Source organism: Bos indicus x Bos taurus, chromosome 13 (assembly GCF_003369695.1).
Source record: "Bos indicus x Bos taurus breed Angus x Brahman F1 hybrid chromosome 13, Bos_hybrid_MaternalHap_v2.0, whole genome shotgun sequence".
Taxonomy (NCBI): domain Eukaryota; kingdom Metazoa; phylum Chordata; class Mammalia; order Artiodactyla; family Bovidae; genus Bos; species Bos indicus x Bos taurus.
Genome location: NC_040088.1, coordinates 65,733,258 through 65,748,021, shown reverse-complemented (window position 1 = coordinate 65,748,021; position 14,764 = coordinate 65,733,258). Strand labels below are relative to the sequence as shown.

General features: G+C 36.5%; 1 protein-coding gene across 1 annotated transcript in view; it reads right to left on the bottom strand.

Moving 5' to 3' along the window:
• Positions 1-14,764, bottom strand: part of LOC113903636 (ankyrin repeat domain-containing protein 26-like) — a 67,032-nt gene that overhangs the window by 11,870 nt on the left and 40,398 nt on the right. The window contains exons 19-28 of the mRNA XM_027560107.1: positions 14,463-14,496; positions 14,046-14,181; positions 12,131-12,344; positions 11,246-11,429; positions 10,501-10,638; positions 7,457-8,413; positions 5,686-5,838; positions 2,397-2,467; positions 1,539-1,632; positions 460-572 (exon numbers count right to left, since the gene is read on the bottom strand). Coding sequence (XP_027415908.1) covers positions 460-572; positions 1,539-1,632; positions 2,397-2,467; positions 5,686-5,838; positions 7,457-8,413; positions 10,501-10,638; positions 11,246-11,429; positions 12,131-12,344; positions 14,046-14,181; positions 14,463-14,496 — 2,094 coding nt within the window. The remainder of the gene's footprint in view (positions 1-459; positions 573-1,538; positions 1,633-2,396; positions 2,468-5,685; positions 5,839-7,456; positions 8,414-10,500; positions 10,639-11,245; positions 11,430-12,130; positions 12,345-14,045; positions 14,182-14,462; positions 14,497-14,764) is intronic.

Genomic DNA, 14,764 nt, shown 5'->3' with positions numbered 1-14,764 from the left:
TGTACATTTTATAACTAAAATTTTGGGGCAAAAAGAAAATATAAGCCAAATCAAGATACTTTTTAATGTTGTTCAACAATAACACAGGTAAGTTTTTAGATAATAAATTACTTGAATGATGAAGGGAAGGAACACAATTAAAAGAAGGCAGGATTACCAAAAAGAACAAAGATACTTTGCAGAAGTAAAAATTCAGCATAGATGATGAGGAACAGAGTGACACTATTATATGCAGAGGCACGGTTGTTACTGTTTTAGAAATCATTATAGCTAAGTATAACACTGCTGCATTCAAAAACATTTCAGATTGTGCTGACTTTCCACAGTAAACTTTGAAATAGGATAATGTGTTTAATAATGAAAATACACATAAAAAATGAATTTGTGTCTAAGGTTTTAAATAAAATAAAATTATACTTTAATTAATAGTTGAGATTATCAGAAATATTAAAATCTTACCCAGTAATCTCTTTTTCTAACTCACTGTTTTTCTTCTTTTCTTGGTCCAAGCTATTTTCCAGAGATTGTTTTAATTCAATGTATTTCTTTAATTGTTCCTTTTCATCCTCAGACTTAGAAAAAAACAATTTAAGAAAATTATTTTTAAACAACTAGAGAGACTTATTCTTTAAAAATATTATTTCTTATGAGTTCACAAGTTAATATGAATTTATAGTAAACACAGTTTTTAAACCTGATTGATGCCAATAACAGATTTCAAAATTGATGACTTTTCTTAAAACAACTTAAAATGATTTTTCATTTCATCATTTTTCTGGAATTTAAATTGCCAACATTTATTTGTTAAAAATAGAGACTTTTACACATAAAATACTAAATGTTAATGAAAGTTTTTTAAAGACTGCCTATATTTACATTTTACTTTCTAGAGAAGCTCTAAAATAATTTTCATCAATGGTGCAAGATATTCCAGGTTTTGTTAAGTCACACCTTACTAAAATAATCTTTGAAAAATTCCCACGCAACCCCCATCTCTTAAAAAAAAATCCAACAAATGAAAAATACACTCGTTCAAAAAAATGGTTCTATACAGACATAGTATTCATTCTTAATGAAGAGAACAAACTACAATATTTAAAATGATTCATTATCAAACATCTCACAGAAAGATCTGGATTACAAAAGAAACTCAAAATTCTCAATCAAATAATTACTCAAATTTCTGGACTCAAATAGATGTTTGTGTACCAGTGTTCAAAGCAGCATTATTAACAATAGTCAGAAGGTGGAATTTCATTGACAGATGAATGAACAAACAAAATGTGGTTTATATAAAATATTGCTTTTGGACTGTCACAATTTTTTAAATTAAAATCTTACTATAAAAATCATTAATTTTATGAATTCAGTCGACTTCTTCTATAGAGGAATCACAGTACTAGTAGCAAGCAGTATCAATAAAAATACAATAAGCTAATCAATGAGACTTTTCACATTGTCCAAAATATTCTTATATATTACTGGTAAAAAAATTAAAATCCTTTCTCAGTATGACAGAAATCAAGAGGTTGACTTACCGATCTTGTACTTAACAGGTTTTTCTGAAGCTGTTCAATTTTGCCCGCTTGCTTTTTGACTGTAGTTTGTAACTCGGCATTTTCAATTTCAAGCCTAAAATGCAGATTTTAAAATAATTATTCTCACACATAGGTTTTTTTTTTTAAAGATTTTTTTTTTTTGACGTAGACCATTTTTAAAGTCTTTACTGAATTGACTGCAATATTGCTTCTGTTTTATGTTCTGGTTTTTTGGCTGTGAGACACGTGGGGTCCTAGCTCCCCAACCAGGAATCAAACCCACACCCTCTGCCTTGGAAGGCATAGTTTTAACCCTTGGACTGTCACGGCATTCCTTCACACATAGATTTTTAAAATATCACACTGTTTTTGAACAAACATCTGCAGGTTCAATTACATAGGTTCTTAGAATTTTGAAAAGTAGATGATTTGGCCACTGTTCTGTTTTTCTATTTGTGACTAATCGCCTTCCCTGGTGGCTCAGATGGTAAAGAATCTGCTGACAACGCAGGAGACCCAGGTTCGATCCCTGAGTCCGGAAGATCCCCTGGAGAAGGGAATGGCAACCCACTCCAGGTTTCTTGCCTGGAGAATTCCATGGACAAAGGAGCCTGGAAGGCTACAGTCCACGGGGTTGTGAAGAGTCAGACATGACTGAGCGATTAAACTTTCACTTTTCACTTGTGGATAATGTGCAAAATATGGAAATAATGGGGGGAAATTATGCATCTCAAAACAGCTCAAAGCTGAAATGTTACACAGCTTCACTATAATGTGTTTATTATCACTACTGATCTATTCTCATATTATACTGTTTATCTGCTTTATACTTATTTTCTACGCTGCTTTAAATCGTACTTTTGGACGCGATCCTGTGTTTTCTCAGCACATCTCACAGCCTCTGTAAGTTGATCCTGTGCTTCTTGCAACTAAAAAAAAAAAAAAAACTGTTTTAACTACTAATAACCTAGTAAATCCGCCATCATTGGTTTTTGTCTCTTTTGTCTGCATATTGTTAACAGCTGCTTTCCTGCCATACAGCAGAGATGAGTTGTTACAACAGACACCTTACAGTCCAAAAAGTGAAAATATTTCCTGACTGCCCTCTGCAGGTTACTGACCTCTCCTCTAGCACTCAAACATCATCCATGCTTTAAATCAGATTTTCTCAAACACACAAATTTATAAACTACTCAAATGGGGAAAGACAGAAAACTACCTTATGGTAAACAATTTTTTTTTTTTATCCAGGCTCCACATCGGCCATCACTTTAAATATCCACATATGTAAATGACCACAGATCTTCCAGTTGTTAAGAGAGCTAACACTGCTGCTGGTGACAACCGGATGCTTCAGGAACTAGTGAGAGGCAGTAGCTACACAGGAGCCAGAATGTGTGGACCTGTGTCACAGTTCCATCAGTTGTGAGCTGCGTGTCCTGGAGCAAATCACTTAACTAACCTTTCTGCATCTCAGTTTCTCCATCCATAAAACGGAGATAATGGTAGCATCAACCTCAGTGGGATGTTTGGAAGATTATATTGTGGAGTTTACATAACGTACTTTAGAGAAGGAAATGGCTCCAGTATTGCCAGAAGGAAACCTGCTCCAGTATTCTTGCCTGGAAGATCCCATGGACAGAGGAGCCTGGTTTGCTACTGTTCATGAGGTCACAAAGAATTGGACATGACTAACCACATACAAAAACTATTTAGAAGAGGAAGTGGCATAGAATAAGAACTGTTTGTAATTGGCATTATTACAGTATTTTATCTGCAAAATACTGTCGCTGTATTTTATCTGCAAAACAATTTGATATATCAGGCAGATGTCATGCCAACAGAAGTCATCTTCAACACAAGTCACACTGAAATCACTCTCCATACCATTCCAAGTGGCAGTAAGGGGGAGCATGAGGCCCAGAACATATGCATCCAGTACTTCAAAAATGGTCACTGACTCCACTAACCAACTAGCAGTGTTCTCCACTTACAATAATTTGTAACTTACTTCCTCTCTATACTACTCAGTGGACAATGACCACGGGTTAATATGCAAATAGCACCTCCTGGATGGAGTGGTACAGAACTTACATGACCATCAGAGGAAGGGTGAAGTCACTGCCATGGAAATATTACCCTACTGCTAAATCAAAGTTCTGAATCAATTCATTCCCAACTGTTATGTCTAGCAACTGTTAATGTCTAGCAAGTACTCGGATGAGAAAATTAAGGTTACAAGCTATGGATATCAGAGAAGCCAACTCCAGAACCTCACAGTTGGTGAAAGGCTAGAAATCTGTAAATCCCATTTCTGGCTGCATAATTAAGGAAGGAAAATTTACATTTTTCTTCCAGAGTCAGGGGAAAAAAATGAGCATTTAACTGAACAATTCTATTCTATTAGACTAATAGAATTTAGTTTCTTAATAAAAGTTTTACTATACCACTATCTCCAAGAGGAAATTATTGGTATGGTAAAAAGTACTTAGTTGTGTCCTAACTGGCCTGGAAACTCCCATGGACGGAGGAGCCTGGTAGGCTGCAGTCCATGGGGTCGTGAAGAGTCAGACATGACTGAGCGACTTCACTTTCACTTTTCATTTTCATGCATTGGAGAAGGAAATGGTACCCCACTCCAGTGTTCTTGCCTGGAGAATCCCAGGGACGGGGGAGCCTGGTGGGCTGCCGTCTACGGGGTCGCACAGAGTCGGACACGACTGAAGCGACTTAGCAGCAACAACTGTTAAGCTGAAATATTTTCCATTTATGAAGACAAGTATTGTGCATATCAATAAATATTCCCTGTTAAACCAATGTATACTTAGACAAGATTCTCCCTCATGAAAAAAAGGACAACAGTGTAAAATTAAGGGCTAAAATATTCTTCACAGACTAGATGAGAAAGGCTGAAGAGAACAGGCTCAATGAGAACTGGACAGTCAGGAAAGCTCCATGGATGAGAAGAGACTGGGAACCAGGTCTGAATAAATGGAGGACTACCCAAGAGAAAACAAAACTGTGAACACCGAAAGGACAGTCTGAGCAAAGGCCAAGAAAAGGTGAAATCAGCCAGTTAACTCTGAGGATAAAATCCAACCACAGGAAAACAAAAGCATGTCCACACAGAAACTTGTAAATCAGTGTTCACAGCAGCATTATTAATAGCCTCAAAGTGGAAACAACCCAAAGCTTCATCAACTGGTGAAAGGACAAATGGCTTAGCCACATACTGTTTACTGTTAGACAACAGAAATAGAAGAACTGATAACGTGCTATAACATGGATGAAACTCAAAAACATGACATCAAATGAGAAAAGCTCATCACAAAGGAGCACACACTGTGTGATTCCATTTAATGAAATACTGAGACAGATACTACACTGGTGTTTGCCTAGGGCTGAGGGAGATGGGGGGCCATGAGTGGTGGCTAAGGGATGCAGGGTTTCCTTTTCAGGGTGATGGAAAGGCTCTAAAATTGGTCACAGGTGACACCTTTCTACACTAAGAGATAGTGAACTACACATTTTCAGTGGGTGAATTATATGATACATGAATTATATTTCAATAGCTTTTTAAAAAAATCCAATGGCAGGATCTAAATAATCTTCATTCTCTATTTGGATGTACGTACTATACACCATCTGAGTACCTCCAGGCTTTTATAATATATCTAAAATGAAAAGAAGGCAATGCCTAACTTCAGCTAGTTTGTATAATACCCTTTCTGCACAAGTTATTCTGAAATCCATGAAATATATATATAAAACTCTACAGTCATTGACATAAGTGAAGATGAGAAATGATAATTTCCTGAAACATTCCATTAAACATCCTCTGATTTTATCTGGCTTGCCTTATCATGGCAATACAGTTATCACACAAAAAAAGTATTGTTTCAAAGAAACAGTCTCTCAACTTCTGTGAAGAATGCTGCACAATTCTTAACTTTCCTAAGGGTAAATAATATAAGAAAAAATATATAATGCAAATGGCAGAATGAAAGTCAAGTTTTATTACAAAGATAATAAAATTATAGTAAATCACTTGCAATGAAAATAGAAAAGAAAGCTGTCCATGAAAGCGAGTGTCCTAAAACACATTATCCTACATATAAACAGTCAACACATTCAATTTCATACATACCTGACTTGTGAGTTGACCTAACTTCTTCTTTAAATCCTGTGCCTCAACTTCTAAGTTGGCACGATAACGTGACAAGACCTCCAGTGACGCCTCTGACATAGACTGCTTTTTCAGGGTATCAGCCAGTTCTTGTTGAAGTTGTCTCACACCTGCCTAATAAGATGCTCTGTCACTGAGTTTATCAAATCACTTTACAATTACATTATGTTAATAATAGATAACTCCAACATATGGACTTTGAAAATTATCACCACAGACAGCAACTCACCTTCTTTTTCCTCCTCACTGAGTTTGGTTACAGACACAGAAGGGGCCACCCTCCAGCCTTCCTGATATTAAGTTACTCAGACAAAGGACGTGGCCCCACTGACCACGCCCTGCCCCTCCCAATAAATCTGCAGAGCTTCACCACCTCATGTCTAGAAAGAAACAAGTGTGTAGGTGGGAAAAGTGATGGAAAATTCCACACTGTGGAAATATTTTCCTTTCCTTTTTTATTAGAAGCTTTGATTAACTTGGAGATCTTCACATATTCCAACCAGTGCTTAGATCTTTCCAATAGATTTCTACCTCAGCAGAAAAATGGGGCCATTCCCTTGTTACTTATCTCTTTTATATCTAGTAGGGTGTCTATGTTAATCCCAAACTCCTAATTTATGCCCCCTCCCCACCTTTGCCCTTGGCTAACCGTAAGGACCTACTGGAGAGCACAGGGAACTCTACTCAATATTCTACAGTCACCTACCTGGGAAAAGGAACAGAAAAAGAATGGATATGTGTATAACTGAATCAATTTCCTGTACATCTGAAACTAACACAAAATTGTAAATCAACCATATTCCAATATAAAAGAAAAATGAAATTTAAAAAGTAAGGTTGCTCCCATGGCCTTCAAGGAGCCTCAATATCCTAGCCTCCACCTGCCTCCAGACCACAGCCCCTACAACCCTCTCCCTGACTCACTCCATTCCTGCTGCTCATGAATCCTGCCACCCTTCATTTTTAGTGGACAAATTTGTATTCACATGATACTAATTGATCCTTAAAATGAGAATTACGAGCAAATTGTTTGTAAAAATGCTCTAAGTAAATAACATAAATAGCAGTGGGAAGATTAAATCAGGAATAGTTTGGCTAAAGCTCACCACTTGAGTCCCAAATTATGATTCAATGACAAATAGACGCCTTTAAAGAGTTGAGAGGCCATAAGAAAAAATGATTCAAGGCTGAAATTCTCCCAAATTAATTCAAATTTATATAAATAAAATTAAAATTATACCAACAAATATGACAAAATGGTATGACAAGCTACCGAAGCCAAAGTACAATATATAAAATATAGCATCTGGGAAACCTAGAATTGACTGTCAAGGTAATCCATGTAATTGAAACTTAATTTTGAAATATTCATTTTAGGTTTGAGCATTTCATTTATCTGCTTCATCATGATACTGAAATGTGGTAACATAAAGATTAAAATTATTATCCTAATAGTAAAAGAGTAAATTACTAACACTATCTATATTAATAATTTAGAACTGAATCTCTTAACATTTCAAAGCAATATGCTGTCTCTACTCAAAGTAAAGCATCTCTTGGGTCTAATTTTCATTTGCTGGATATAAGGTATGCTTTTAGGCTGGTTTAGAGACCATAGATTCACAGCCTATGTATTTTTTATATTTAACTAGATTCAACATATAGCCAGAATCAAGAATCACTTTGAACTTTCTTTCAGGAAGTCCGAGAATTTCTTCTTCTGGATACTCACTTCTCTTTCTGCTTTCTCATTTTCATACTGATACATTCTCTCTTTTAAATGATCACATTCCTTGACTAACTCCTTGTTTCGTTCCTCCAGCATCAGACCTTGTTTCTCACTTTCGGCATGAAGTTTTCTCACGATCTGCTGAAACTGGTCTTGGATGCTGATGACCGTCTTCTCTTTACTGTCGGCTTTGTTTTGTGCATCGTCCAGTTGCTGTCGGAGCAACATGTTTTCACTCTGGAGTTGAGATAATCTCTCCTCTAAGGATTCCTGCTTTCCAATATATTTATTCACTTTGCCTTGTTCGTTCTGATACATGTGTTCAATTTCCTGCTTTTGACACTCGGTTTGGCTTAGGTCTCTCTGGACACGTTCTAACATCAAAATCTTTTCTCTGAGAGAATCTCTAGTGTGATGCAGCTTAATTTCTAGGTTATTGAACTTACTTTCCGCTCTAGAAAGTTGCTGGGAAAGCATCTCGTTATTATCTTTTAGATTAGCCGCATCGGACTTCATTTTGTCCTGCAAGTGTAACCACTCATCTCTTGCTCTCTGGAAGGCAAGTTCCAGGTCTCTTTTTGATGTCTGACATTGATCATGATCGTGTGAGGCAGCGGCCAGTCTAGAACGGTAGGATTCCACTTCCGTCTCCAGTCTTTGTTTGCTTTCTTTTTCGTTCTCCAGCTTAGAGTTTAGCATTGCATTCTCAGCTGTCAGAGCATTAAGCTGGCCTGTATAGTGGGATACAGTCTTTGTTAACGTTTCCTCATTCAGTTTTATTGCCTTTTGAAGATCATCATTCTTCCCTTTTACAATTTCAATGTCCTCAAAATATTTCTTTTCCTTTTCCTGGTTCTGAATTTTCACTGCATCCATCTCCAGTCTTAGCATGGCAATTTCCTCCTGCAGCATGTGGTTTTTGTGCAACAGGTCTTTTGCTTCTTCACAACTATCAGAAACCTAAGTGAAACAAAGAAGACTTTTAGCTAGTACTCAATAAAGTGACATTCCACGATTTCCTCTGAAATCAAAGACTAACCTGTATGTTTATACAATGAAAAGACTGCACCAAGTGCGTCTCCAAATGGAAAAAATAAGGTTCGATTCAAATCTCAGACTTTATACAAGCAGAAATACCCCAAAGTTCAAAAATTTAATTGAAGACAATGAATCCGTGAAAGTAAAAAAAGAAACCCCAAGAGACTTTTCAAGAAGCTCAGAACTGGAAAGGCTTTTCTTTGAATTACAACAAACCTGGGAAGGCTTAAACAAAAGATGTATAGATCTGACTACACTTAAAAATTGCATCTGCTGTGGTATATTTATACAATGGAATACTACTACACCATAAAAAAGAATGAAATGCTATTTGTAGCAACAGGGAGGTTGGATCTAGACATTATCACACTCAGTGAAGTAAGTCAGACAAAGACAAGTATTATATCATACTGCTTACAGGTGGAATCTAAAAATGAACTTACTTACAAAACACAAAGTGCTTCACAGACATAGAAAACAAACTTACAGTAGTCACCATAGGTGAAAGGGAGGTATGGGAAGGAAGAAATTAGGATGTTGGGATTAACACATACACACTGCTGCTGCTGCTAAGTCGCTTCAGTCGTGTCCGACTCTGTGCAACCCCATAGACGGCAGCCCACCAGGCTCCCCCGTCCCTGGGATTTTCCAGGCAAGAACACTGGAGTGGGTTGCCATTTCCTTCTCCAATGCATTAAAGAGAAAAGGGAAAGTGAAGTCGCTCAGTCGTGTCCAACTCTAGCGACCCCATGGACTACAGCCTACCAGGCTCCTCCGTCCATGGGACTTTCCAGGCAGAAGTACTGGAGTGGGTGCCATTGCCTTCTCCAAAGCACTTCTACAAACATCAATTAACTCATTAGCTATAATTCTGGAAAGGAAGAAGTTAAAAATATAAATAAGCTGCAGGCTTTTTGCCAGGTCTTCTGACTCTAGAAGTCCTCTTACATCAAACCAGTTATTTCTCTAGTACAAACATACACAGTAAGCCTCTTATTTCACTCATGGTACACACACTAACGGTAAATAAGGTAAAATGTAGAGAGCTCTTCTTAGAAAATCATGAGTTATTTGCTACAGCAATAACTTTCATTCTCTCTTCATAATGTTTAAAATAGTAAGATGGGGGAAATACAACGAAAAACACAGTAATCACCACTAATATATATTATGGCATATCTAGCACTGTTTTCAAAAGTTCCCTGTACTGAAACAGGGCACTCACAGAGCAGAGTGCTCATTTTCTCACAAGCAGAAGAATGACATCCAAAATGTGGTCTCTGAACTGCCTATAGTTTCCTCCTTACCATCAGGGAAGTGATAAACTAACCTAGTGATCTTTCGAGGAAATGACATCACTACCAACAACCAGAATATCTATTGTCAATAGCAAAGGTTTGTTTTCTTTAGAGGGGGAGGGGGGGCTTTTATAAGTTTGTTCTAAAGAAACAAATTTTCAAGGTGTTCAAAAGTGTTTTAACAACTGATGGCACAGTTTTTAGAAATTGAAAACCTGTAAATGATGTGAAAATGTCGTTGACAGGGTATTGGTTAAAGAAATGACAGTGGAGCCAAGAACGGACTCTGATTTAGACACTGAAGGTATGATGGGCATGGAGTGACCGACACGTTCACTCCAAAGCAGAGGGACTTGGTCGGGTAGTGCAGTCGATGGGGGAGCACACACAGTCTTCCTTGCCTAAACCACAATCAGGGTGCTGGCTCTTCCAGGATAGTTGCAAAAACTTTGAGATCAATTCCTATGGAAAATATTAAAGGCCTCTCCTTGGATGAGGCCATCGTGTGTCACTACCTATCTGCAGCAGACAAACGGATTTGAATTACAAATATTACTTTATCCAACAGATGGAAAATGTTTCCTTCCTCAAAGCATAGATATATAGGCTTTCAAAATCCTCTACACTTTCTATGATGTATAGTGTTGGTTTTTAAAATATATACATACACAGAGACATATACACATATTTGAAAATGACTACAGAAAATACCTCAGAGTTCATTTCCTTATTAGCCATTTCTATCTCCTTTTGTTTGGCAAGGTGATTGGCCAGAATTCCATCCTGTAAGATTCTGGCATTCCGTTCTCGAGAAAGCTGCTTCTGAGTGTCATTTCGCTCTTCTATAACCTGGAGAGACATTATATGAAGTTTTGGGCCCATACCATTAAAAAAAAAAAAAAAAAAGTTAAAAGCTTAGGAGAAGAATTTAAAATGAAAAAAACTGTTTAAAGGAAGTAGCCTTTTTAAGCACAAGGATCTTTATTTCCACGTGAATAACTCAGATCTTAATTTAAATGCCTGCTAAATTTGTCACAGAGCAAAAACATAAGCAGACATAGTATTGTGAAGGAAAATTTCTTTACAAAGCACTTCACTAGTTTCTTCACAGTGTCAATGCAAGTTAGCCTGTATTTTAACATAAAAAAGCCAAAGTTAATACATGGATTGGAATTAAGAATACTACTTTGCCTAAGGTATCAAAAATGCCAATCATTATGTTAATGATTAAGCTTGATTTATGTCCATTCCTCCACTGAGAAAACATACACAGAGCATCTATTAGAAGCCAAGAATGGCAAGAAATTAATAATTTAAGCTCTAAATGTCACAGTTCATACTTAAGATAACAATTTTGTTCTAAACCTAAAAATACATATTAAATTAAAGGGATACTATAAATAATATTGACGAAAGAGTGTCAGAAATTTGAAAATTTCACCAAAGATTGTTCTACCTGATTCAGATCATTTCTCACAGTCTTCAGTTCCATTTCTAGTGCTCTGAGAGTGAGTTCAAGTTGCTGTTTCATTTCAACTTCTTTACTATATTGGTCTTCTTTTCTTCTTAACTGCTCCCTAATTTTTTCATACAACATATCAGCATTTCTTCTCTGCTCTTCTTCTTGCTTTAAGGTGAATCTGCAAAATTTATACAGTCCTTAGAAAATCATGAGATTAGTCACTGCTACAATAACTTTCATTCCCTCTACATAATGTTTAAAATAGTAAAATGGGGGAAAATATAATGAAAAACACTTAATAATTCTCACAGTTTTCATGCAGAGGGTTAAGAATAAAACTGCATACATTTTTTTTTCTGTCTTGAGAAAAATGACTATTGTATACATCTGTGGTGGGAATGTAAAGTAATATAAACTTCTTAAAGAATAGTTTAGAAATATAGATCAAAGACCTTTTTTAAGTTCTCATACTTTGACCAAATAATACGATATTATTAAAGAAAATGTATTCAAAATAATCAGAAAGGTAAAAATAAATTTATAGAAAAAACATTTCTTGTAATATTAAATATAATACAGAAAAGTGAAAAACAACCGAAAGTCAATTTGCTAAATAATTAATAAGGTTTCCATTATGGTGGACTTCTGTATGGTCATGAAAATGATGATTTGGAAAAACATACATTAAGTTATCAGAAGCATTCACTGTTAAGAACCTGCCATATTATTTCCAAGAATTTCACACTCCACAATACTAGTGACACTTTCTCCCCTGTAAAATCCTAGAAGGTAAGTTAGTCCTTGTAACACATCTACGTCTCTGCAGTATTAAAGGAAACGATAGTTCACATATTTCTTTAAAAGCGAGATATACAGTACCTCAAGCTGCCGAGCTCACGTTCCCACTCCACTTTCTGATGCTCTAACTGTGATTTCACTTCTTTTGTTTCTGACAGCTCTTTCTGTAGCCCACGAACCTTACTTTCCATTTTTTTAATCTTTCCTTTAAGCAGTTCACAGTGGCTTTTTTTAAGTTCTACTAATCTTTCATACGAAAGAATCGTATCCCGGATTTTCAACAAGCTAACAGAATCTGCATGATGAAGAAAACAAAGATAAAAACAAAAAAAATTTTATGTGAGTAATTTTTGAGTATAAAGGACTGTATCTTTCACGTACACACATCCACACACTGAACAAATATTAAGTGTCTATAATGTGGAAGACATTATTCTAAGCTCTGCAGATGAAACAGACTCCCCTGGCTCTTGTTTAGCTTGAAGTCTAATAAAAGAGAAAGATAAATAAAATAATTATGAACTCAGAAGGATACTCTAAGAAAAGAGAGTTCTATGATCACATAACAGAACTTGACACAGACTGGGTTCAGGAAAGATTTCCCTGGGGAAGAGATGTCACACTGAGAAATGAAGGATGAGCAGGAAGTAGTAAGTAGAGTAGGAGGAACAACCTTGTGGACAGTCTCCAGCTGCCATATGTTTTTAACCAAGACAGAGTGAACAACTACTGATTTACCTTCCTGAGTGAAGCGAGCAAAAACAATGCCGACAAAATACATTAAACAATGATTTTATGACAAAGGACTTCAGGGAATGAAGGACAATGATCCCGGAAACACACCAGGTTAGCCTAAGGAACGCCCCAGCTCACTGCCTGGGGAGAATTTCCAGGCCCCTACACGGGGAGAAGGAATGGAAGCTGAGTCATCCAGACTCTCTGACAGGAGGTGATGAAGCTGACAGTCTGGTGAAACCAAAGTGGGCAGAGATCACAGATCAGAACCGGGAGAGGAGAGAGTGGGACAGAGAGAAAAAGGACCCTGGAGATCTGAGGAGGAGCCCCTCGGGTATTCAGCAGAGGAATGAACAGCGCCTATCTGGGAGAAACCACCTGAGACCAGGGAGAAACCATCTGAAAAGACTATTGGAACCTGTAACTGGTGCTCACTCAGACCCAGGAATTCTATCTATTCTCATGAGCCAGGCTGGAAAAATTTCTCCTTACAGTAAAATGAACAGGATAGTCAGTAAGGTCTTGCCTCCAAGGCAGGAAATAATCAGCCCTAGCCCCAGGGCCCCTCTGGATGCACCTAACAAATCATGAGAAGCAAGAGCACAGAAGGATCTCTGGAAAACTCTCAATATTTGGAAACTAAATGACACGGATCTAAATAACCTTGGATCAAAGAGGTAATGAAAAGAAGAATAACAAAGTATTTTGAACTGAAGGAAAATGAAAACGTAAGACCAGCAGGCATTTTAGGAAACTGACATGCTGATGCTAAAATTCATGTGGAAAGAAGGGTAAAAAATAAAACAAGATGAAACTAGACAATTGTGACCTTTAACCATGAAGCAAAGAGAAGCAACAGTTGGGCTTCAAGCAAAGGGGTAACAGGATGAGATCTGAATTTTTAAAAATAGATAATAATTGTAGTTGCTGTGTGGACTGAGGTTCCGGGAGGTAGAATGGCAGGGAAAGAAGTTCTGAGATTATTTCAGTTATTCCAGGAGGAAAGTGATGCTAACCTGACCTTGGGTGAAGGCACAGGAAAGAAGAGTCAACAGAAGGTACAGTGAGTGAGAATGATCATAGGCCTGTGGCGCAGAGTATCCACTCACGTTCATGTTCTTTCAATACAGAACCTACTTCTGAGATGCACAGCACTGTAACACATCCCTGGCTCCAGAGCAGTACTAGACAAGGTGTACACAGATTACTACTACACCTTACACAAACAGGCATTGTATTTATATTTACACTGCAGTCCTACCTTTACACCCCGTGTCAAGTTGTTCAATTAGCAACATGGAATTCTTATAGTAAAGCAACTCGCCATCCTCGGAAGCTGTTTCAGATGACTGAGTTAAGTCATCAAGGTCATCCACAGAATTAATTTGTTCTTTGACCTACACATAAATAATACTATTTCATAATGTCCTTAAAATATTTACAGAACATACTAATTGTACAAAGGTGATAAATATCTCATCATTAAAGCAAAAACAGACACTTTTTAAAAGGACAGTTTTTTTTATCAAAAGGATAATTTTATCAATAGTGTTTCTAAATTAAGTTGTCCAAGTAAATGTCTCTACAACAAAGGAACATTTTATATTTTGCTACTATTCCTTTTACAAAGTGTTTTTTACTAGGAAAATATTTTTTATAGTTAACTTTTTGACTATACCTTGTTATTTTCATTAGATGTTTTCTTTGCAGGCCTAAAAAAACAAATGATTCTTTTCAGGCTAATATTAAATACTTAAAAATACAAATACCTAAACTTTGTTTTTTATATAAAATCTTTGCATTTGCATTGGTAAGTAGTTTTTTATAAAAGCATTAAAACAATAAAAAAGAGTAACATTAAAGGAAAAACAAACTACATTTATAATACTAATAAAGCATTTAATTTAGATCAAAGAAAAGGAAAAACATAACATTACTTGCATTATGTGAAGGGAACCAGTATACCAGGATTTCTTGCAG